Here is a 25,003-nt window from a genome sequence, read left to right on the forward strand (position 1 = left end):
GCTCGCGTTAAGATTGATAGCCTTGGGAACCCAACAGAATGTTCCTACGAGTGAGTGGGACACCCCCACCCCCTGAACAGGGTTTGGTTTGGGCTTGGCTGTGTTGGAAGGGGCGGGGAAGGAAGACAGACATATGGAAGTTAGGGGGGGGGGGGGAAGCTCAAGAGAAACGATCAGACACCTGCGATTTTCTATACATTTGTACATGACTGCTTCAACCTAACCGTGTAGATATTTTTTAAAAAGAACTTTAAAAGGAAAGAAGAGTCCATTTATTGTTTATGAAGTTAACTTTTATTTTTAATAGGATGCTTCATTGAAAACAGATTGAGACAAAAATCAGTTGCATTGCAAGGTTTTCAAGCAAAACTGAAGTGGTTTGTGAAGAGCCTGCCAGGGCTTGGCCATGGGGTCTAGACACCTGTCGCGTCCCACATTTATTTGTGTTGCAGCCCGTTCTTGAACTTGCTTGCCTAATCACAGGTTGAAGTCTAAGGAATGCCACGTGTGTATCCAGAGTTCATTGCACTCTTAAGTTTATGACTATTGTTTCACATTAAACAATGAAAACCAGTGAAATCAATGACCAATCTACTAATACTCCTAATGGAGTCATTTGTACTTGGTGTTTCTGTGACATCCCATCGAGTGCCACAGGCTCCAACAACCCTCTTCACAACGTGAGGAAACACTGCCCAGTCCTGCGCCTGGCTTACGCTGTCCTCATGGTTAAGCCCTTAAGCAGAGCCACCGTGTCAATCCATCTGTTAAGCGCCTTCCTCCTTTCCCTGCCCTGCTACTTCACCGAGCGTGATGCTCATCTCCACGGACCGTCTCTCCTGACAACGTGCCCAAAGTACATGTGACAAAATCTTGCTGTCATTGTCCCTGACATTCTGGTTGTATGGGTTCCAAGGGATTTGTTCATTCTTTAGGCAGGCCATAGCACTTTCCACATATATTTTGCCAGCACCATAATTCAGTTGCATTTATTCTTCTTCAGTCTTCCTTATACAATGCCCAGGTTCATGTGCACACAAGGCAAGTGAAAATAGCATGGCTTGGATTAGATGCACCTTAGTACTCAAAATACCTTTGCTGCTTTCAACACTCAAAGGAGGGCTGATGCTGATTTACTCAATGTAATTCGTTGTTTGATCTCTTGACTGCCGCTTCCGGGAGCATTCATTGTAGATCCAAGCAAGACAAAATTCATAACAACTTCAATCTTTTCTTCATTTATCATGATGCTACCTATTGGTCCAATTGTGAGGATTTGGGTTTTCTTTACACTGAACGCTGCCATCTTTGGTCTTCATCAGCAAGTGCTTCGTGTTGAGGAAGCAAGGCGGTGTCCACCTGCATGTCACAGGTTGTTAATAAGCCTGCCTCCAATCCTGATGAAGCATTTTCATAATATAATCCACTTTCTTTAATCATTTGCTCAGCATACAGATTAAATAAGTATGGCGAGAGGATACAATCCTGACACATTCCTTTCCTGATTTTAAACCTTACGGTTTTGCCTTTGTTGTTGTTGTTGTTGTTCACATAACTGCCGGTTGATCGATCTACAAGCTCCGCATAAGCACAATGTCATATGATGGGACATCCATTCTTCTCAAGGCTATCCATAGTGTTTTATAGTTCACACAGTTTGTGGTAGTTACCTAAGACTTAATAGTGCAGTGGTGGAATTGAGCCGGGTCACAGCTGGATGACCTCATTTGGAGGCACTAAGGACATGAATAGCTCCTTGGAGGTGGGACACACGCTCACTCCCGGGGAGACATTCCTACAGACGAGACACAAGGAGCTACGCTAGAGCTCTGGAGCTGAAGGAGCCACGTAGAGACCCCTGCCAGCACTGAGATGCTGACGAGGCCACTGGATCCATAAGACTTTCCACCCACTGGCCTGTGATCTTCCTGCTCTCAGAGTCATTGCGTGAGTCTGAAGAGGAATTTACGGATTGGTATCGGACATATGAGCTAATATTGGACTTATGGACTTGATCTGGACTAGTCTGGGATGTTTTTCCAGACATCCCATTGCTTTTGTATATAAAGCTCTTTCTTGTACACATATGAGTGTCTGTGAATTTGTTTCTCTTGTCTACCCAGACTAATACACAGTTGGATCCCTTAGCATAGTCAGTAAAAGACAAGTAAACATTTTTCTGGTATTCTCTGCTTTCAGCCAAGATCCATCTGACATCAGCCATGATATACTTTGTTCCATGTCCTCTTCTGAATCCAGTGTCAACCTCTAGCAGTTCACTTTCAACCACTGTTGAAAGAGATCTTCTCCAAGAACTGGTCTCTCCTGACAACATGTCCAACGTACATGTGACAAAATCTTTCCCTGAGCATTGTCCCTGATCATTCTGGTTGTGCCTTTTCCAAGACAAAAATTTCACCAACATGTTGCTTGTATGTGATCCTAATGATACTGTTCTATAACTTGAGCATTCTGTTGGGTCACCTTTCTTATTTTTTATTATTAGTTTTTATGGGTCATCTTTCTTTGGAATGCGTACAAATATGGATCTCTTCCAATCAGTTGGTCAGGTAGCTGTCTTCCAAATGTCTTGGCATGGACCAGTGAGTGCTTCCAGTGCTTTATCAGCTTGTCGTGATGTTTCAACTGCTATTGCATTCATTCTTGTACATTTGTCTATGGCTAATGCTTTCAGTGCCGCCTAAACCTCTTCCTTCGGTACCACTGGTTCTTGATCCTATGCGGTCTCTTGAAATGGTGGCATGTCGACCAGTTCTTTTTGGCACGGTCACGCTGAGTACTCTTTCCATCTTTACTGTTTTGCCCATGGAGTCGTTCCATATTGAGACTTGTATTTTTTCTTGAATTTTTTCAGTTTACGATTTGGTGATGTGTGTTCTTCCTTTTTGGTTTTCTAACGCTAGGTCTTTGAACCTTTCATTCTAATATTTATGGCGCTTTTATAATTTATGCATGCCCACATACATATTGGAATTATTTTATAGTTCCAAATTGTACATTAAATTCTCTTTTAAATAATCACACAAAATGATGCACATATTGAATATTTTGAAAATATTGATTTTATACAAAAGTGCTAAACTTCCTAAAATATAGACCAGTCATATTATCATATTTTATAAGTGGCTAAAGGTTAAATTCCAATTATTTTTCAAATGTATCATTTCTTTTAAAATGTAGAGTATTGGTTGTTTAGAAACCTTTCTCGTGTTTATTTATACCTGTTGATATTTAAAATCCGATTTAGTCCAGTCCATTCTAAAGGTGCCTAGTCCTGGATTGATTTATAGTTTAAGACCACAATAAGAAAACAAAATGGGGAAGGGCTTTCTACTAGTTTCCCCTAATTTGAATTCTTTAATTATGGAAAATTTAAAAAATCATTTTATTCGGGGCTATTTCAGATCTTATAACAATCCATACACCAATTGAATCGGTCATATTTGCGCGTATGTTGCCATCATCATTTTCTAAGCATTTTCTTTCTAGTTGAGCTCCTCTTTATCCCTTCCCTTCCCCATCCTCCCACCCTTTTAGACCCTTGATAAATTATAAATTAGTATTATTTTCATATCTTAATACTTTCTTATCTTCATAAAACCATGAAAGTCAATATCTGGTTTACTTTATCTTTGTGTTTAGCAGATTGGGATTACTAATTCATACAAAAATAAGAGCATTTATCATGTTGTATTCACAGCAAAAGGAAGTATTTTATATAAAGTATCTCAATATAGTGAGGTAGGTTCCTTTAACAGAAATAAAAATTTCAAAGCATACACAGTATATATATTTATATTGAATTGCCTTCATATTTATATGCAACTTTGATTTAGCAATATTAAGTATTTTTAATTATCGACTTTAAACAATGTATTGAAGTATTCATCTTTCTACCCACTTCTCTGCCACCTACCACTTCCATGGCACAGCAAGGGAAGCTTCAAAAATTCATTGCAAATTCCCATATCTTTTCATTCTATTTTTTCACAAACATTTTGAAGTTTCTTCATATACTGTATTTTAATGCGGTTCATTTTAAAAGAAAAGATCCTAAAATCCACTTAGCCAATGATGTTTTAGTCAAAATACATAAAATATGATCCTTTAGCATACATTGACATGTTGTATCAAATCATAGAAATGTATTAGTATTCCATGCAATTGTCTCAGGTAGGAGCATGCCACTTTGCCCCCAAATCATTTGTTCCTATCACTGTTATAACTTCATAATATAGAGTTATGCAACATGCATTTTACTATAAATTAGATGATACCTGTTTAAATATATGATAGCTAATGTTATGTTTATTGGTCTTCCCCTTCTTTCACTTAGTTAACTACTTAATTTTGTAAGAAAGGAAGACATTCATTAACCATATTACCTTACGTTTTGCAGCCAATCTTCCTATCAATGAAGTGTGCCAGACACGGTAAAAAGGAGTTTCCTTTTACAAAGTAATTGTGCTGCGCCCTGTGTCTACTAAGGACAACAAATGAAGAACAATAGAACCAAAAGACACAGATCACAGAGGACCTTTGCAGCCTTTGTTCCTTTACCTTTAAAAGATATGCAAATAAACCCTCTAATGCATTTACTCCATATGCTAAAACACATTGTCTCAATGTGAGTCAAACAAAGGTGGTTTCGAAAGTAAGATACCCTGGAACTGGCATTGTTGTTTTCTGATGCAGGATTATCTTAATCCACATTGGCCTCTCCTTTAATGTATTCATTCCACAAAGCATGTGGCTGGAAAGACGGATTTTTATTTTTGCCACAGTGCTTGCCAAGTGTTTTAAACTGACACCAGCACTGACTAATGAGAGTGCTGGAATGCGCTATTCTCTGTAGAACAGAGGCCCCGTACAGACCTGTGAGTGCCCCGGGGTCCAGCTTCTGTCCATCCAGGGGGTTGGTGCCATACAAGAGTGAATGATGCTCAGAATGAACAAGCTGTATTTCCTCCAGGCTGGCTTTTCGACCTTGAATTCTCTGAAAGAAAACAGCAGAAGTCTACAATACTTCACTGACAACATTTGGAAGAAAACAGACCGCAGATCATATTTAAGGTGATTAATAGTGGAGTGCGCTTGAGCACACAGGAATGTGACACTGATTTGCTTATGAACGCATCATAATAATATTTGAAAAGCCAGTGTATCCGTGGCTCAGATGCAATGGATTGCTTATTCCTAAGTGAGCAATTGACATTTAACATATTCTTCTTTTGGCATAAAAAGAAAAAACATTAACTCCTTTTTTTAAAGTATCAGCTAAAAAAACGGATGGGTTACACACAGATGCATAACCTATTTAGCAAAGTAGTAAATTCATTAAACTCTAATTTTGCACTCAACTTAAGAATTGTTCAAAAGTCTTTGTCTTTCTCGTGCTAAGTACAAATATTTTAATTTTTAAAGAAATGTTGATAAGCATGCTCGTCTTCATGTGTGTTACCCCAGGGCAGTGTTTCCTAGAGTGTGCCATACTGCCCCCCGGAGGGACTGGGGGGATCTAAGGAAGCTGCAAACACAGATGCCTACACTTTATTCTGGGGCCTGGGCTACAGTACAAAAGCTGTTTAATTTCCATAGAGGCACTGGGAGTTTTGCTTCTCTCTCTCTCTCTCTCTCTCTCTCTCTCTCTCTCTCTCTCTCTCTCTCTCTCTCTCTCTCTCTCTCTCTCTCTCTCTCTCTCTCTCTCTCTTCTTGTCTGAAAAAGAGCTGCATCAGAGAAGCATCAGGCTGGTGCATCAAGGTAACAAAACTTCTGTCGTTGGTGTTCATTGCCCTCCTTCTGCTCTGACTCCTGATGAGACAATGAAGCCTTCCTGGGCCTGTCAGGCCCTTCTCCGAAGGTCGGTCGCTCCAGGAGTGTGCCGGTGTGGCCATCATGTCCCTTTGTTTCCAGAGAAACCCACTCAAGGGATCTGTCTTCCCCTGTTGCTCCTAATCACAAACTACCAGTTTACATGGAATGCCCAGGTCACAATACCTCTCTCAGCAGGCACAATACCTCTCTCCTGAAAGGCAAATCTCGCTTCAACCATCTCAGCTGCTGGGGACATACTCATCTGTGTTGATGGTATGTGGTTCACCGTGGGGGTAGGACAGGGTAACTTTGATATACTGACATTTCTAAGACTTTTTCTGGGTAGATGCCAGAGCTGTGCTTGTCGTTAAAGATAAATGATCAGGTCGGATTAGAAGAGGAATGGTGGGAGACATGAGGGTTACCATCAGGGTGTGATGTAAAGCAGAGCCACCTTGACATGGTGCCACTGGGCACTGAATAAACAAACGGAAACTTCTACAATTGTCTTTGCAATAATCTAAAAGTTTTCTGGTTTTGACATTATCATTGGGTTACCTACTCTACATCTCGCTAAAAAATTATATATATATCCAAGATACTATCCTCAGGTAGAGCAAATAAGAACAATAACTTTGAAGCCTCTGGCCATTTATTGATGGCCATCGGATCCACCATCATGCATTCAATAAACACGTTAATGGACTCAGTGCACTGCAAGTAAACATTTAGTTTGACCAAACTAACAACAAACCAGAACAGTCCAAAAAATAAAATGACAAGTTAGAAGATAAAATGAATTCAGGAAAGTACAAAGTCAATATACAGAAGAGCACTTTCATTGTACATTTTAGCTGGGAGAAACTCCTCTCAGATACAGAATGGTTGCTATATGGCTTGAGTTATGAAAAATTTGAAAGCAGACTACAGCAGCCCGTCCTGGTTTGGGGTGGCAGAGGACAAAAAAAGAACAACAATATCATTGGTGGTAAAAGAGCTGGGCTTCTCTCCAAAGGGCTGGCCACTGAATCCACCAGCCACTCAGTGAGCGAAAGAGGTGGCCGTCTGTGTCCATAAAGGTGTACAACCCGGGAAACGCTACCAGGCCATTCTTCTCCTGCTGGGTTGTTATGAGTCAGAATCAACTCAGTGGCAATGTTGTTGGGTTTTCTTCATTTGTTTGTTTGTTTTCTGTTTCTTTGTTGAAGGGCAGTGGGGCAAATTCAGCCACTAGCAGACAGATATGGAGACAGATACTTGTCTCTGGAAGTGCATTTTACAACTCGTAACTAGAGCCAAGTCTTGACTATAAACATTTGTGCTAATCGATTCTTTTCCTTTCTCCCTTTGAATACTTCAACTCCAAGGTGAATGTTGATTCACTAGGCACCATGTGTAATAAATCCCCTTTGTTTTCATAAGGAAGCCACACGATGTCCCACACTTGTCCTAAGCCCATCTTCATCCCCCACTTTCTGACCCTCACTCAGTCTACATGCTCAATCACACACGATTTAATTGCTGACAGTAGCTCAAGTGATGATAAATCATAAAAGGCCACCTGCTGACTATCAGTCATCCTCGTGTATAATATCAGGCAATGAAGAGTGAGAATAAAGCATCTGACTCAACTTACTAGAATGTACTTATTCTCAGAGCACATCTGTCTGGTTTACCCGCTAGTCCCCTCTCTCACTAGTTAAAGCACCACCATGCACAAGTTTTCACACTGACTGCTTTTTTTGTCCTCCCTTACTTCATTTCCAGGAGTGTTTTATATTCACGTGCTTTTTTGGTTTTATTGTTAGAGCAGATATTTCTTGTACAATGGCCTTCTACTTCCGTAGCTGCTACAGAACCAGCCCCAGCAACACGGTGCACAGGTTTCCACAGACTGAGAGGGGAAAACCAAGTCACTAAGAACGTTTATGCCTGGAGAAAGGAGCTGCAGAGAACATATGCTACGATTTGTGCCTTACAAGACCACTGCTGTGGGGACTTAGTGGGCAAACTAAAATGAAAAGTTCCAAAACAGCAAAGGCTTTCTATTTCTTAATGCATAAAATCTCTTGGAATGGTTCCACCTCACTTTTATTATATGCCCCAAACTAAGTACTCCACTGTGGTCAAGTAATCAAATAGTTCCATTTCATAGGACTACTACCCATCACTGACTGTGCTACTTGTTTGTGCTTAAAGATAGATATTCTCACTTGAACCCGTCCATATTTTCTATTTCCTGCATGCCCTTTATCCCTTAATTTCTCTCTCATGATACTTTCTTGAGTCATAGGCCGGTAGCACAGTGAGTCATAAATTAGGACAGCATCCTTTCGCAATCTTACCCCAAAATAAACCGATTTCTGTTCTCAGAGATACCTGGACTGCATAATGTCTTCCCTAAACACTTAGAATATTCTGATCAAAAGGACTTTGGGAACTTCTGGGTGCTCCAGGAGACTCGGTGTCCTTAGGGATGAAGCTTGCGCAGGAAATGGTCATTTAAGGTAAACCATAGAGGTAAATGCATTGCCAGTATAGGCTCAGGAAGGCCTAGGTAGAGTTCTTTTCTCACGTTCATAGGAACCGTAGCCTCAGATATGGTCCCTCGGTACATGACCATTGTCGGTGACGCACTCAATGAATCTCTTTCCTGAGGGAGGGAAAGAACAATGGTGCCCCAACGGTGCTAAGCACCCCAAGAATGCTGTCTTCCTTCAATCAGACCCACTGAAGACCCAAAATGGTCTATGTTCAGGTTGGAATTGTTTAAAATGACCATATCATTGAGTCTCACAGCACACCGTGGTCCTTTCCTAAAGAAATAGTCTTTCTAAAATAAAACCCCTTAATGCAACCTGATTATAGAAGGAATGCTGGGAACATGCCCTACAAAGTCATACTGTGACAGGATAAAAAGCAGCCTACCCACACCCACCCACACACAGAGCACACACACGGTATAGATTCATATTTTTTTTCTGCCAAGGAGCAGGGAAAAAAGGAAACAGTCTGTTCCTTCCCCTCCTGTGTTCAAAGCCTGGATCGAGGCCAGTGTCCTAATCAGTTCTCATTGGCCCTGGAGGAATCAGAACCTTTTGTAAAATATAATAAAGGGCATAAAATCATGATAAAATGCATGAAAAAGCAGTGCCTTTGGTTAGGGAACTAGAAATAATTTAGCAGAACAGATGGATTGCATTGGTTTGGTATTATTGAGGACATGAAAGGGCTCATTTTGTGGCAGTTCCAAAATAAGAGAAAATGTCCAACTTAAATTTGACAAGTCAAAGTACCTGCCTCCGCTGGGGGAGACTCCACGTTCTTTAATCATTTTCAAAGTGGTGACATATTCGGCAAGGATTTCCACTGAAGTATCTCATTTTGGGAAAATAGTTCATCCATTGTCCCTAAATACAGGGATTCAGGTTTTAAAAAAAAAGAATCAACTGGGCAGCAGACTTACAAAATTTGGGGGGGGAGCAAATGACTGATTAGTTTCAAAGCTGCCCTGTGCCACCAATCTCATTTTTAAGAGTAAATGAGTCCATTCACAGCCTGTTGATTATTCTTAGAATGTATTTTCCTCTAAAAACAACAACAAGACCCCACAGAGGTCTAGTCTGATAGTTCATGCCCAAGCACATCTACTGGAATTTTCAAAGGATAGAGCCAAGTGCTTTTAAAAAAATATGTTTTAGAAGAACCTGATCCAATAACTGTATCAGGTCCCAGTGTCTTCTGTCCTTGCCTGCCACGCTCCTTGTCCAACAACTGGTCCCACTCGCATGTTGCTTGTGGAGAAAGGAAAGAAGGAAGGAGGCAGGCAGGCAGCCTGGCAGGCTTCTGTCCCTGCCACTGGTCACACGGAAAGAAAGTCCTTCCAAGTAAGAGACCTTCACGAACCTGTTATGAGGTATCTCTCGGGACTTTACTTCTTTATCTAAAAAAGCAGCTTGTCCAGATTATTTAAACCCTTCCTTTTAGCTCTGAAATGATGGGATTCTCATTCAAATAACTTTATATCCAAAACTCAATAATTCTACTTTCCTTGACTCAAGAAAGGAGCCCAAGTCATGCTGGGGGTTCGTGTTGGACTCGGAAGCACCATTCTGAAGCTGTCTACTTCCTGAGAGGGTTAGGCTTGGTGGTCCTCCAAAGGGTTGCTATGGGTTAGAGTTCATTAGATGGCATTCAGTTACATTTGAGTGGTTCATATTCTTTCCTATGACAACTTCAGGATCATGAATTTTTCTTCTTGAAAAAATGTCTCTTCTGAATCTATGTCACCTTTGTTTCTGAGCTAAATATTTACTTCTCTTACTCTTCCATTTCCAAATATTTATTTCCATCAACAGACTTATTAAGCTTACGCTGAGAAGTTGAGTTTATGTCAGTGGTTCTTAACATGGACTACACACTGATGTCATTTGGGAAAGTTAATATATGTCAATGGCCTGGGCCCTGCCTCCAAGCTTCCAATGAACTTTAACTCTGGAAAAACCTGGCTATATCGACATTTCATAGCTTTCCAGTGGATCCTCATTGGCAACCAACGTTGAGAACCTCAAAGAACTTTCCCATTCTTTCTGTTCAGAAGTAAATTCAAGACCCACATTTGGGAATGTGGAGTAATTAATTGGTGATAGAAGAGAGATAATGGTGTAAAAACAATCTACTTTGTCTTTAAATGACTAATGCCTTCAACTTGTACTAAAATTTACTTTGAAATATTTCCAGACATAGAATAAATTGAAAAACACTTCAGAAAAACAGCAGATCGTGTACATTGTCAAAGTTCTGAAGTGGTTAACTAGCATATCTATGATACAGATCTGTAAGTTTTATTTCAAATTAACTTATTTCCTTCAAGTGGTTATGCTCATCAGAAAGCAAGAAAAAATGAAATCACTTAGTTTAACTAATATATTTTTATAACTGTTTAGTGATTGAGTCCTCCATATTATAATTATAAAACTGTAAATGTTAAACTCAAAGCATTAATTTTCTGCATGAAAAAAACTCTCAATATAAATTGTCATTAATTGAGCACCATAGTTTTTAGATGACTGGAAAACATATAGCTGTTCATTTTTATGAATAAACTTTAATGCCTCTGATTACCACTTTCTTGTATCATCTTCCAAATGTCCTCAGAATGGCCACTTCTGGCCACTCTTTTTTTATCAGGCATTTCTTTACACAAATTGGTCCTTTTTATCAGCATTTGGAAAAATCCAAATCACCCTATTTCTGCTTATAGCAGCACCTTTATTTAATGCATTTTTTGGCCTGGGACCATTCTGCAGTGTTATTCAAATATCTCTCAGCACAGTGAGATCACACCATTTGACTTCTTCATCACATCTCAGTTGCTTGTTCTGCTTCCCAACACTGCCATCCCCTTCCTTGTAGCACATTCACAGGCTTCCCTGCTTGAGCTTCTTATTGGTTTGTGGTTAGATTCTAACACACGCACTCACAATTTCGTTCTTTCTTTTTGCAAGCTAAACAAAACAGTAAGCTGTTATATGCTGCCATCTAGTCAGATTATGCTATAAAACAAATGTTTAATTGAATTCCCATTAACTTGAGGTATTCAGTGCTCTGTAGCCTCAGTGTCAGAAGGCTACATACGTGTACATTTACATAAGTGTCTCTCCACAGAGTGATGCATCTCTATTTAGAACTGCGAGAGGTTCTACAAAAGCACAGGGGCTTGCAGGGCAGGCTGCTGAAGACTTCCCCTAGGGTCTTATAATTTGATCCTAAACCTCTTCACCACTCTTCTCATTGGAAATGAGGAGAAGTCCCAGCATGGGCAACAGTAGCTGGGCTTTGGGTCCCAGAATTGTTTTGTAATTACTTGGTGTTGGCATTTAAAAGAAAAGAGTTAAACATTTCAGCACAGTATGTTGCTTAACTTTCAGACTTATGAATTAAGCGAAACAGCTATTCAGTATTAGTCACAAAGAGGCAATGCAAATTCCACATAATGTGTAATCCAACAAAAGCATTATAAAATGTTATTATTCTCAAAACAAATGTGAGAGCGAGCAAATGTCTGTGGGTGGTTTGGTGGGGCTGGGAGTCATGAGCCCTTTGGAAAAACAACTGCAAAGACATTTCTAACAGATGATGGGGCCCTCTCGGTTTTGGGTGTTGTTTTTTTTTAAACCAAGAAGAGTACATTCTTTCGCTCAGGAATACACAGAACACGCTTTAGAAACCTGGCTACCTAGTCAGAGAGCTCATTTCCGAAGAGGGCACCAAATGACCCTTTCAGATGAATTTCTCGTGGCAACAATAAAACTGCTGGTTTTGTTTTTTTCTCCCAAACAGATTCACTAAACTGTGTATGAATGATTCAATACAGGGGGAAAATGGTATTGGCATGAAGACTACAAACTGTCTTGCTAATTTTTTTTTAAACAGTGCCACACCACGTCAAAAGAAGTTAATCCATGTAACCACTTTAATCTAATATAATGAGGACCAATGTTTTTTGCTGACCGCCAATCAGGACTAGTAACCAGGGCCAATTTATATTACAGCCTACTACCTAAGAGAAGCGAGTTGGCTAAAATATATTTAAAATGTTCTTTGTTCTTAACCAAAGAGCCCTTTCTGTTCCAAATAAACTTTGTAGCTTATTCTAACTTCATACACCCTTACAGCTGGAAAACATCCTGGCAAATACCCAGTCTAACTAGCCAAAGGTTGATGGTTTGATTTCACTCAAAAGTACCTCTGATGATCTGCTTACCAGAGGTCACAGACGTGACAACTCAGTGGAGCAGTCTCCCTCTGTACCCAGGGGGTTCCTATGCATCAGGGTGGACACTGGTAAATCACAACAGTGGACTCAGGGTACGCTCACTCGTTCTCACCAGTCCCACAGTCCTTTCTCATTTCACCCCGCCAATCAGGCTGCATACACTGCACCGTGAGGTTTCCAATGAGTCAAGACTGAAAGCCATGGAATGTATGTATGAGGCATTAAAAAAAGAAGATGGACCAGAATGAGATGATAATAGACTTCTAAAATGATGCAAGCTGTGCAAACATAAATATGTGCTATTTATCCTTCCACTTTGCTCTGTTCATAAACCCAACCCACTGCTGGGTAGTTGATTTAAATTTTTAGTATAAAATGCTCCACAGGGTTTCTGAGAACATTCACCTTTTGTGGGGTTTCATTTAGGTTTGAACTGCAGACCTTGAGGCCAGCAGCCCAGGGTATAACTCACTGTGCTAACCAGGTTCCACTGCACAAACATGCCCCCCCCCTTAAATCAACAGACTGGAGGGCCACGTGTCACTGCATCGCAATGACTTTAAAGACTGTGATCAGCCGTCCCCAGGTGGACGGCTGGGACCAGAACAGTCGCTCCTGAGAGGAAGAGGCCCCCACCTGGGGGAACCTAAGTAGCAATGTTTGGATGGCAAAAGTACAGCTATAAAGGTGGGACAAGATTATTCCCATGAATAAATGTATTCTGTCCGGTCTACCAGAAATAGGCTCCCTTCTTGGTCTAATTTAGGTATTCTTTGTGGAATTGTGTATAAAATGGAGGGTTTCATCTCCAGGCTGTATTAGCAACAAAAAAAAATCCTTAAAGATAATGCTACAATTAACCCAAGCATAAAAGTGTTCTCCCATGTCATTGGCAAAAGATAAACAAGAGGCTTTCACTTAAGAAAGAATTTGTCTCACTTAAGAGAGACAACTCTATCTCAAAGTCTTTCACTTTGGGATTTTTCTAGGTAAAAAATACACAAGTACCAGAAAAACAGAACTATAGATGTGAAATCCTCTTGATAATTTCATTGTAAATATATAATAAAGCTTGTGAGACTAAATCTATACACAGTACCTTAGAAGACATTATCGTTGTTTCGATTTGAAGAAAAACAATCAAATGAGTGCCCCTGTAAGAAGGACTGTATTATCTTCTTTTTAAAGAGAAAATCCATAAAGAAAATAATTTCTCCTAGAAAAGAACACACCGGCTATGTCACCACCTGCCAGAGATGCAGAAACAAATCGATGTCGCTCATGAGAGTGCCCGTGAACCTGAGCAGCATTCCACCGGCATCTCTTCCAGTTTTCCATTGCAACTATATCTTTTTTTTACCACGTCACCTCAAATTAACTTAACTTTGATTGGAGGCTTTCAAAACTAATTTTAGTTGCTGAAACATCAGTGTACTATTGATGGTTTTCAAAGATTTGCTAACAATGATATAGCCATTTATATACACTATCTGGAGTATCTGACTTTGTTGATGCAAAATTTGCTCATTGTTTTTATGAACAGATATTGAATTTAATATGTTCTTAATGCATTCTTGCCTCATCAAGTAACCAGAGTCAAAATATTACTGATTTAGTTTTGCTACTGAACAGATAAGAAATGTTAGATTTCCCTTATATATATGCAAATAATAATAATAATGGAAATAAATAGCAACGCATTAAATTGCCAGTGTGTTTGGTCAGGGGCAGAATCGATGAAACTCCTTAATCCCAGTATGTGGACTGTGTCTGACAAATGTTATTGAACTAGGGAAATGTATATATTTAATCAATAGATGTTAAATTACTGTGAGACAATGTGTTTTATTTCTTTTGAAAGGTTTTAGAACCAAGAAGAGTGTAACTAAATGATAAGCAATGATAGGCATCGATAGCAACTGAACCAAACAGCTGCTCAAATCAACCTCAGTGTCACAGAGTCAATTCCGACTCATCCTGCCCTTGTAGAACAGGGTCCCACCATCTCTGCGGTTCCCACGGCTGAAAGCCTCCTCTCTTCCCCATGGAAGACTGCTGGGTTTCAACTCTGGCCTCCTGGTTACAGTGCCATGAGGAACTGAACCACCAGGACGCGGACCAGTGGCTGTTGGTTGTCATAGTTCAAATATTCAAACAATGATCAAATAATACATATTCAATTTTTTTAGGATGGGCATCCTCCTGAGTTAGCATCCTGTTTGCTTTTAACTTATGAATGCCTAAAGAAACATTTTCCTTAAATGAAAAAATGGCCTTTACCAAGAATCTACAGAAATCAAAGGAACATTTAATGAAAGCCTTCAAATTTGATCCCAATTCCTAAAAATATCAGCCGGATCAGGAAAAAGAAGGTGGACTTTGGGGGTTTAACAATGGCTGGTGCTTCCAATCTACCCATTTCTGAGGAACAAAACTGATGTCTAGCAACTTCTAAGTGTTGCCGAAAACCACCCATGGGCAAGTGCATTTGCATTCATTTGCAAAGAGTTTTTTTCCCACAAGATTAACATAATTAATGATACCTATTTGAGGGAAACAAATGCTATTATGTGTCGAAAACACATGTGGACTCGCAAGAGGCACACATCAGGCAACTGATCTTTCCACTATCATTGAGCACCTACTGGATGCCCTACGCAGAGTCCGGTGGTAAATTCTGTGTCGCTAGTTTCCATGACAGTTCATCAATCATGCTGTTTGTACTACGTGGTTAACATTTTTGTGCTACAACCCAAATGAATCTTGGCCTCTATGCATGATTTATTTAAGAAAGAAGAAGAGTGTGGCCAATTCAGGATTACCTCACATTTATTTAGCAACCCAGTCTCCTGCAGCCGTGACCAGATGCTCTGTATCCGTCCAGCGTGCTCAGGGTGGGTGGTGGAATTGCCACAAATGCACTGGTGTTTCAGCATCAGAGGGTCATAGGCAATTCCTTCAGAACAAAGGAAAAACAAGAGTGAGTGGTAATATAAGGTGGGAGGAAGTACATATCTGAACATAATATGACTACTTGAATAAAATGGCACCCTTTAAAAAATAAGCTTTAGGAACAGAGGAATAAAACATATCACCAATTTCTCAAGAGCCACATGAGCTTTGTAGTTCTATGTATCTGAATATGCATAGGGAAAACCGACAAAACAAAAAGACGGTAGCACAGTATCAGAACCTAGCTTAGTAAATCTGGTAAGTAACAAAGATGCTGACAACTTATGGAAATTCACACAGAAAAATAACTCTAATCTTAATAGAATTTAAAATTATTATGGAGTATTTTACACAGATTTTTTTCAATTCAATAGAGGTTTAAATTTTATCTTTGAAGCCACAAAATGAACTGACTTCAAAACTTGAATTAACCTGTTAAATAATTTCAGTCTCATTTTCAACCTGGGTCACATCTTTGGTGTGACCTGCAGGCTTTCCAATTATTTATCTATTCTGATTTTCAATTCCTCCGAAGTTGTGTGTGAATAGCTTCTTCTTTGTTCATGCGTGCCTTTCTTATAATGTATACAAATATGTCATTAATATGGACATTGACATCTTATAGTACTATGGAAATAATATACATATTACATAAAAACTCAATACAAGTTTCTCTTGAATTATCTTAAATTGGTATGTTTTTTTCCCCATTAGACTTTGACATGAGAGAGATTTTATTAAAATCTGATGAAATGAAGCATCAGTGGTGTGTAAAATAAAATTTTAAAAACTTTTAAACAAAACTGTAGAGTACAGTTGTAGCCCTAGTCATTTCTACAAAGGTTAACGTCATCAAAAAAAAAAAAAACAACCTCCTTGGGAAAATAAAACATGGCTAGCATAAAAATTATTAGTTAATCAAATCATCTCTAATAAATCACCATCAATTTCCATACTTGTGAAAGGTCATGATGATTAAGAACTTTCTGGCCTTGGAATATTCATACAAACTGTTTCATTCATTTTTAAAAAGGGGCGGGGGGGGGGTCACCCATAGCAACCTGAGCGAGTAGGATAGGACTTCCCCCGTGGGCTCCTGAAAATGTAACTCTTTACAGTGGACAGCCTACTCCGGTGGTTTTGAACTTCTGATCTTAAGGGTAGCAGCCCAAAGCGTAACCACTGTGCCACCATTACTCCTCTGCTGCCCCATGAGACGCAGAGACCCTTCTTTCCCGTTGCCCAGGATGCTAATCCTCACGGAATGATCCTTACGTATTCTCTCAGGCTCAGTTCCCACGTTATTTCCTCAGCAAGAACATGTCTTAAGACCTCTAAATTAGATCGCCTGCTACTCGTTCACGTTATTGTTGCTATTGGTGTCCTCGACTTGCCCATGTAGAGCCCATCGACAACAAAAGAGAACACTGCCAGGTCCCCGCGGCATCCTCTCCCTGTTGCTCTTCTTGATGCCGCTGATTGCCGCGATGCCAATTAAGCTCATCGAGTGCTGTCCTCTTTTGCAAAGGAGCCTTCTGGCCTTACTTCCTCCATGAGAAGGCGTAAATCCCTGTGCTGTCTTCCTTCTTCGCTGTCCAGTCCTGCCTGCAGATCAGATGGTTGAAAAGACCATGACTGGGTCAGGCACCGCTCAGCGCGCAGTTTCAGCTTTGCTCTGTAACACTGTAAAGAGGTCTTGTGCAGCAGATCTGACCGTGGCAATACAATTCCTCATTTGATTTCTTGACTTGCTTCCACGAGTTTTGTAGATCCAATGAAAACGAAATCTTGACAAATTCAATCTTTTTCCATTTGTCATGGTGTCTATTGGTCCAGTTGTGATCATTTTTGCTTTCTTACATTTATTTGTAATCCATATTAATGGCTATCGTCTTTCATCTTCATCAGATAAGTATGTCAAGTCCTCTTGACTTTCAGCCAAAGCAGTTGAGTCGTCTGCATACACCTACCAATGCCACGGAGGCAGTGCCAACCCTCAGCAGCCCTCAATTACAGCGCACCCCCACCGGGGATGCCGGAACAAGTCTACCCAGGTACCTATACTCTATCCTCGATTATGGGCTATAGTATGAAAGCTTTTAATGGCAAAATGCACTGAACATTATTTTTTTCCTTAAAACGATCAAATACATTTCTGAACCTCTCTTACATATGGCTTTCAGGGCTTGGAAAATACTTCAGGACCAGACAGCCCCATCTTTCTGCATGGGAATAGCTGGTCGATTTGAACGGTTGACCTCATCGTTAGTCATCCAGGGATTACCCAGCAGCCCCACCAGGCCCCTGCATAAAGCAGATTAAGGATCCTTCTTACAATTATTTCTCCCAAGTCTTTCTTCATATAATCCAGTTTCTTGGATTAGTCATTTGACAGACAAACTGAAGTATTTCCATTATAAAGCTTTCTTGATGAGCCTGATTAGGAAAAGTGCCATGGACTTCTGATTTTTGTAGCCTTACTTCCTTAACATACTACCTGTTATTTTCCATGTCATTTTTCATCCCAGTATTCAAAAAGCCTCTAATATAGGCATTGATATACTCACAGTTGTATTTTCATGTGGAATTTCAGACAAAGAGGAGATAAATAAATATATTTAAGCATTAAAATATCTTTAGTTCAAATGGCAGGAAAACATGAGGAAAGTCTTTGAAGGATAAAAATAAATTTTATCCTTGATAAAATTCCAATTTATCAAGGAGTTATGAATTGCTGTTATTTTAATGGGGATTAGTTAGCACATTTATATCACAGTTTTATCTTCTGTAACATGAAAGATACCTTACTATTAACAATAAATGAATACAGAAACAAATAGTATAACATCTGCCTCATTTCAAAGGTGTATTCTCAAAGAGTAGAGTGTATTTATTAAGCTTTCTATTTCATTTCTTGACATATGAAACATGACTTCCATAGTAACTTTCCCCTTTAACAACAACATCTTTATAAAGCACTTTACTAAAACATGAAACAGACTGTAATAGCTAGAAATGATAGAATTATAGAAAATATAGTATTTGTAAAGTAAATATTATAATGTAAAATCCAGGAATTCTTGAAACAAAGTCTAGAACTCTAAACCTCCACTGACTCATTTAAATGGCATATCATTAAAGTGATACCAGGTACAAAATGAGGTAGTATTTTAACCTCATCCTTCTTTTCTGTTTCTTTACGTTCTCTGAACAAAAGCATTTTTGTTTTCTGAACAAAAGTTCTAAGGTGTTTGTTCTCTGAACAAAAGTTCTAAGGTGAGAAATAAGCCTGCCTTTCTCTCTGAATTTCATGTCAAATTATCCTTTTGTCTGATCCACTGGCTACCGCTTCCAATATAAACCATTGATCTGTTCGTTTTCTCTAATTTTTCCTGAATTACGATCCTGATAGCTGTGGTGTTGGTTTTTAAAAGGTCTAACTTTTTAAATATGTTGTTCTTAGACAATCTTAGTCTTTGTGCTTCTAGTTGTTTTCTGTTTTCATTGTTATTAAATGACAATGTGTACGGCTCAACTTGTGTATTGCTTGACATTTCTCTTACTGTTTGCTGTATTGTTGTCATTGAATCCATTTGAAGTCATGGAAACCCAGTGTGCAGAATAGAACTGATTCGTGCAGTTTACAAAGATAGAACCTTCCAGAAGCAGATCTCCACGCTTGTTTTCCAAGGGGTCTGCAGGTGGGTTTAAAGTGCTAATCATCCAGTAACTTAACTGCTTGTACCACCAAGGGACTCCTTTATTAATCAGTAAATACGCTAAGTCATCATTAGTGACAGAATCAATTCATGTCTCTAGGTTTGCACTAAGTCTTATAAGACATGTTTAGACTGAGCCCATCCTGGTCTATAATTGGAGTTAAGTATACTATTTTCAGACCTGAAACTTTTAATCCTGATTGCCAATTCCTAACATTCCATTTTATTGAATATCTGGTAACTGCTGGAGGTTTCAAGCCTTCTTAGGTATTTATTTAACAACATTTATTGAACACTTCGCAAAACTAAGGGACTACCAAGAAGGATTCAAATATGGGAGGGCCCAGCACCTTCTCCTAAAAGCTGCAGAATTACTAACCCAGAGGGGCTACTCTGAAACAAGGGTCATTTCAAATGGTCTTCACATCATAACTAGACAGCTCTGGTCACTCGGTTAGCTCACCAGCCTCGTGTTCCACACCTCTAACCTAGCCCTTGCACCGCAACGTTGAGTACCATATTTGCATTCTATTACTAGCAATCTTTTTATATCTTTTAACAGGAACAGTTAAATCAAAGGTCCAATTGTACTCTTTTTTAGATATGTGTGAAACTTCATGTTTTCTATTCAGCAAGTGTTGCAATAACCCCAAATGATTTCGCTCCCTGGATTGGAAGTACTCTATAATAAAAAAATCTCCAATTTACTGTGGCGTTCTGTTCCCATGGCTGCTGTAAATCAGTTCTGGCATCAGCCAAATACTTCAAGCTTTATAAGTTTTCATTTCAAAACATAGCAGAGTCTTCAAGAGTAAATCATAAAAGTGAACACCTGCCAGTGACTATCTGAGACCGGTATCAGCAGACTACGAATGACAATCTTGTCTGTGGTACACTCTGATCTTCTTTGAATGGACTATCCATTAATACATAGCTCAAACCCAGGATAAATTTGGGGCATACCAGTAATTATAGTTATTATTTTCCTGTGAATAATCTTATCAGAGTATCAATCAGACAACTAGAAAGGAAATGAGTAGACGAAATTCCACCCTAAGCCTTCCAACTAACATTCAATGCAATCCTGACGGGGCTCAGGAATTGGAGTTACCCGACTGCAGAGTCAAGAAGGAGTTTCAATCAGAACTGAAATTGTCAGAAAGAGAAGATCAAAACAATTTATTATGTATTTGCTGGCAACACATATGGAAAGATTTCTTTATCTTCAAGAATGAGTAAGCAGGATCAGACAAGGCCTATAAGAAGACCCTATAGAAATGCATGGGGCCTCGTTGGTGTAGTTGGCTGCGCACTGGGCTGGTGACATCAAAGTCAGCAGTTTGAAACCATGATGATCCAATTCCTGAGCCCTCCCGGGATTACATTACATGTCCCTTGGTGCACTCGATGGGCAGTCCATTAAAGAACTCAGGAGTATAGGAGAGACAAGGTTGTCATTCATAGTTTGCTGATAACAAGAATGGGGAAGTTGTAAAAGTGTTTTATTTCCATCGGCCCATCCCACTTCAGTGAAACTGGAATCATTAGGTTTGTGCAAGAAAATGATGGTTTCCTTCCCTGGAAAACACAATAACAAGCGGTTTCAAAATATTTAAAGTTAAGCATTGCTGTTAAGTTTTATTAGTATATTTATTTTACAAATTAACAGGGAAATTTGTTCTTAATTATTTTATCTAAAGAGATAAAACTAATTAATTGGCATTAAAACACTTAAAAGCATAAAGCATGGTAATAGATAACAGAATAGGACTTAACAAATTTCTGAAAGTGCCTAAGTGTGTGTGTGTTGTTATATGCATCTCATGACTCATGACTCATGGTGGCTCATCTGTAGACAATTGGACATCCCCCCACAGAAGGGCTATAAGGAAGGGACGATTCAATCAAGGTGCAGTATAGCACGACTGGGATTCACGACAGATAACCCCCTCAAGAACAGTAGTCAGAATTGTGATATCATAAGGGGGAAGGGAGAGAAAGGGGAACCCATCACAAGGTTGGATACATAGCTCCCCCACCCTACCCTGAAGGGGACAAATAGAAATGTTAGTGAAGGGAGACAACAGTGTAACATACAAAGTAATAATAACAATATATAACTGATCAAAGATTCACCAGGGTAGGAGGGTGGGGGAGAGGGGAAAAAGAGAAGCTTATACCAAGGGTACAAGTAGAAAATGTTTTGGAAATGATGATGGCAACATATGTACAAATATTTTTGATAAAATTGATGTATGGAATGTTGTAAGAGCCCCCAATAAAATAATTTTTTTAATTATGAAGGCTTTATATTTTTATTTTTTCTTTCATTGCATAATGTGTTTATACAGTATTATAACCAGGAATTTAAAGATGGAAGATAAAAAATTTAAAATAGAAATTCATCCATGTGTAACCTTTAATGAAATAATTGATAGAAGTGAATATTATCAATGAGTCATATCAGCTGGTGATCTGTTGGTGAGTTGTTGTAAGTGGGAGGATCAAATTATCACCCTCTGGACCCACAGATCAATTTCATCATGACTAAAAGGAGGGCTATGCAATGCTGTAATGTCAGGTGAGATGCTATCAGAGGAGCGCCAAAATGGAATACAAGTCGAATGAAGTCTTCAAAGCCAACTTTTAGGAGATGAAAAGGCTAGAGGAACAAGTCATAGAGTGCCACTAGGAAGGCTATTACTCCAGGATGGACAGATTCCATAGAAAAAGACAGTTCTTCCAGCAAGTCAGTGGTACATGGGTGGGGTTAAGGAGAAGAAAGAAGGAAGAACCCCTCTAGATGTACACAGACAAGGAGATGGCACAGCCAGTCCCATCATACAGATCTCATTTGGAGTTTAGTTAGGGAAAAATAATTATAAAAAAACATCTAGAAGTATATGAGCCAACAAATAAAATCATAAATATATCAGAATGGTAGATATAGGTATGCTTGATATTTTATTATAAAAATTAAATTGTATTATATTAAATAGAAAATATAGTGACTATTGTTTTATTTTTAATCTATGATATTAAAAAATTTTAGAAGAAAAAGCACAAGAATATATAGATTAAAAATGCAGAATCTACATCCTCTTTAAATTTTATTCAAACTGTCAAAAGAATGAGATTTGGCCTTTAAGAATTATTGCATAAATATCTTGTAAAGAGATTTTAATTTTATCTGTTTTTCTTCTTTTTTTTAGTATTGAGACAGAATTCTAACATGTTTGGGCTACACTGATGGAGTCAAAATATGTTCAGAAAGCATTTTCATGTTATCAATTTGTGTTATTCTTCTAAGTAACTGAAAGTATTATTCTTGTCATTTTGCGTGAGAATGAGATAAGTTAATTGTGGAGGAGTATTTCAGAAGAAACTTAAAGCTCAGTTATTTGACCAAAAAAATTTAAGGTTGATTATTTTACCCAAAGGAAATTTAGGTCTCTATTCTGACAAAGTTAGTAACAAAAGTTACTTGGTAGGTTTTAAAATACCAGCACACAATTTAATTTTATTTATCAGAGGCTAAAATTATATATGTATAATACCTTTACAATTTTAAATATGTTAGTACTAACTATTCTTTGTCATAGTAAATATTGATTACATAGCCTTAACTGATAAAGCAAGTATAATATATAATGTTATATCTTACCTATGATTATTACAGATTAATTTAATAAGTGTGATTAAGCCCATAGGAAATGTAAGTAATGCTAAAAATAATTTAAAGATAGATTTTAATTGTGGCTTCTTCTGAGAGATAGAATAATGGTTGGTTTTCTTTCATAGTTTTCCAGATTTACCAAATCATCTTTGGTGCACAATGATCTATATTGTACTAAGCCAAAATAGATATGTTCCTCCAGATTTTCACTGATGGTACCAATATAATTTTTTGTAATCCATGGATATTTAATCTTATTTCATCCACATTCTCATTTATTTATCAATTCATTTGCTCAGTGTACAAAGATTTTAAGCACCTTCCAACCACTGGTCAAATAGCTAAGAATTTGGGTAAAAAAAAAAAGAGAAATATATAGACTCTTTCCTCCAGGGCAGTTCATTATTGAACAAATAGTTGTATTTTTTGGAGCGAATAATTCAGTGTGTTGTAAAGGACCCAAACAGAGAGATTTGTTTTGAATTTAGTCAAACAAAGGAGGCTTCTTGAAGGAAGAACATGTGAACCGCAACTTGAAGGGCTCCTTCGAGCCTTCCTTGACTTGGTAAAACATGTTTTATCCATAAAACAGAAGGACAAAAGGACAGAATTACTCTTCTCGGTCTGAAATACTCAAATGCATTTCACTTTCCACCACAGTATGCCACTCAGTGAACACCAGGTTTTAAACATTCATTTGAGTAAATCGCTTATTAAATACATTTTACACAAATTTTGTTTTGACCTGAGTATCACAAGTCTAATTTCTATTAGCCTCTGACCAAAATGATCATATAAACAGGTAAACTAAGCAGAACAGCATAGTGTTGGGGAAAAGAGGACCAAAACTTGCATTGGGTGGTGGGGAAGATTAAAGTCAGTCAGACGTATTGCTTGTAAAACAATTTTGCTGCAACGAACATCATTTGTTATAAGCTGCCACACTTTCATCTCCTGTGAGCTGTGGGCAAGTTCCATCTCTTCAGTAGAAGCAACAAGAATAACAGAGAAAATACACACACTATCCTACCCTTGGTCATCAAAACTTCATGTAAACACCACGTCTGAACTTGAAAGCAGCTTGCAAAGTGCATGTGAGGGGGTACCCAAAAATAAAACTGGAGGAAACATCCACTGGGTGGAACTTTCATAGAGTACATTCTCCCACCCACCCCCTCCCCCATTCAAGCATTGAGCAACTTGCTCTGAGTTAGTGCACCCAGTGGCATCACCTGGGAAGGTTCTCTCTGATCATAGTGAACTTTTTAGTAAAAGCAGTTTCTCTCAAATCTCATTTTTTTTGGTGTGATGGCCAATTTAAGAACAAAGTGTATGGCTGTGAAATGTTTCCTACTCAGGAAAAGTGCCTCAGAAACTGTTGTGATGTTAACCATAGCTTACAAGGACAGCACTGTGGGAAACATTCAAGTGTACAAGTGGTTTTCTCATTTCAACAAAGGTAAACTGTCGATTGATGGCAAACCTTGTTCTGGATGTCCGTCAATTTTCCAAATGGACGAAAATGTTGAATTTTAGTGCATTTGTAGTTTGTTCCATCAGGCCAGGCACTTAATCAAGCTTTCTATTTAGAGGTTCTGTAAATATTGCAGAGCAGTGTTGAACAAAAAAGGCCTGATTTGTGGCAGATGTGACTGGTTTTGCCACCACCACAATACACCTGCTCATGCAGCCATCTTGGTGAGCCAGTATTCTGCAAAAAAACAGCATGACTCTCTTGCCCAACACAGCTTACTCACCTGACCTCACTTTGTGCAACTTCTTTTGTTTCAGTGATTGCAGAAGGACATGAGAAGACAGAGATTTTATGATGTAGAAGAGGTGAAGAAAAAAACGAGGGAGGTCCTGTCAGCCATCCAAAGAGAAATATTTGAAAAATGTTTCCAAGAATGGATCACAGATTTGACAAATGTATAAAGTGTAATGGAGAGTACATTGACGGTGATAAGGATGTTTTGCAAAATAGATAGATAGATGATGATGATAGATAGATAGATAGATAGATAGATAGATAGATAGATAGA

At 38.7% G+C, this 25,003-nt stretch overlaps 1 protein-coding gene across 1 annotated transcript in view; it reads right to left on the bottom strand.

The window, feature by feature from the left end:
* Positions 1 to 16,520, bottom strand: part of LOC142456038 (histone deacetylase 9-like) — a 251,718-nt gene extending 235,198 nt beyond the window's left edge. Inside the window, exons 1-3 of the mRNA XM_075557334.1 lie at positions 16,508 to 16,520; positions 15,437 to 15,570; positions 4,897 to 5,017 (exon numbers count right to left, since the gene is read on the bottom strand). Of these exons, the coding sequence (XP_075413449.1) occupies positions 4,897 to 5,017; positions 15,437 to 15,570; positions 16,508 to 16,520 (268 nt within the window). The remainder of the gene's footprint in view (positions 1 to 4,896; positions 5,018 to 15,436; positions 15,571 to 16,507) is intronic.
* Between the last annotated feature and the right edge of the window lie 8,483 nt (positions 16,521 to 25,003).

Source organism: Tenrec ecaudatus, chromosome 9 (genome assembly GCF_050624435.1).
Source record: "Tenrec ecaudatus isolate mTenEca1 chromosome 9, mTenEca1.hap1, whole genome shotgun sequence".
NCBI lineage: Eukaryota > Metazoa > Chordata > Mammalia > Afrosoricida > Tenrecidae > Tenrec > Tenrec ecaudatus.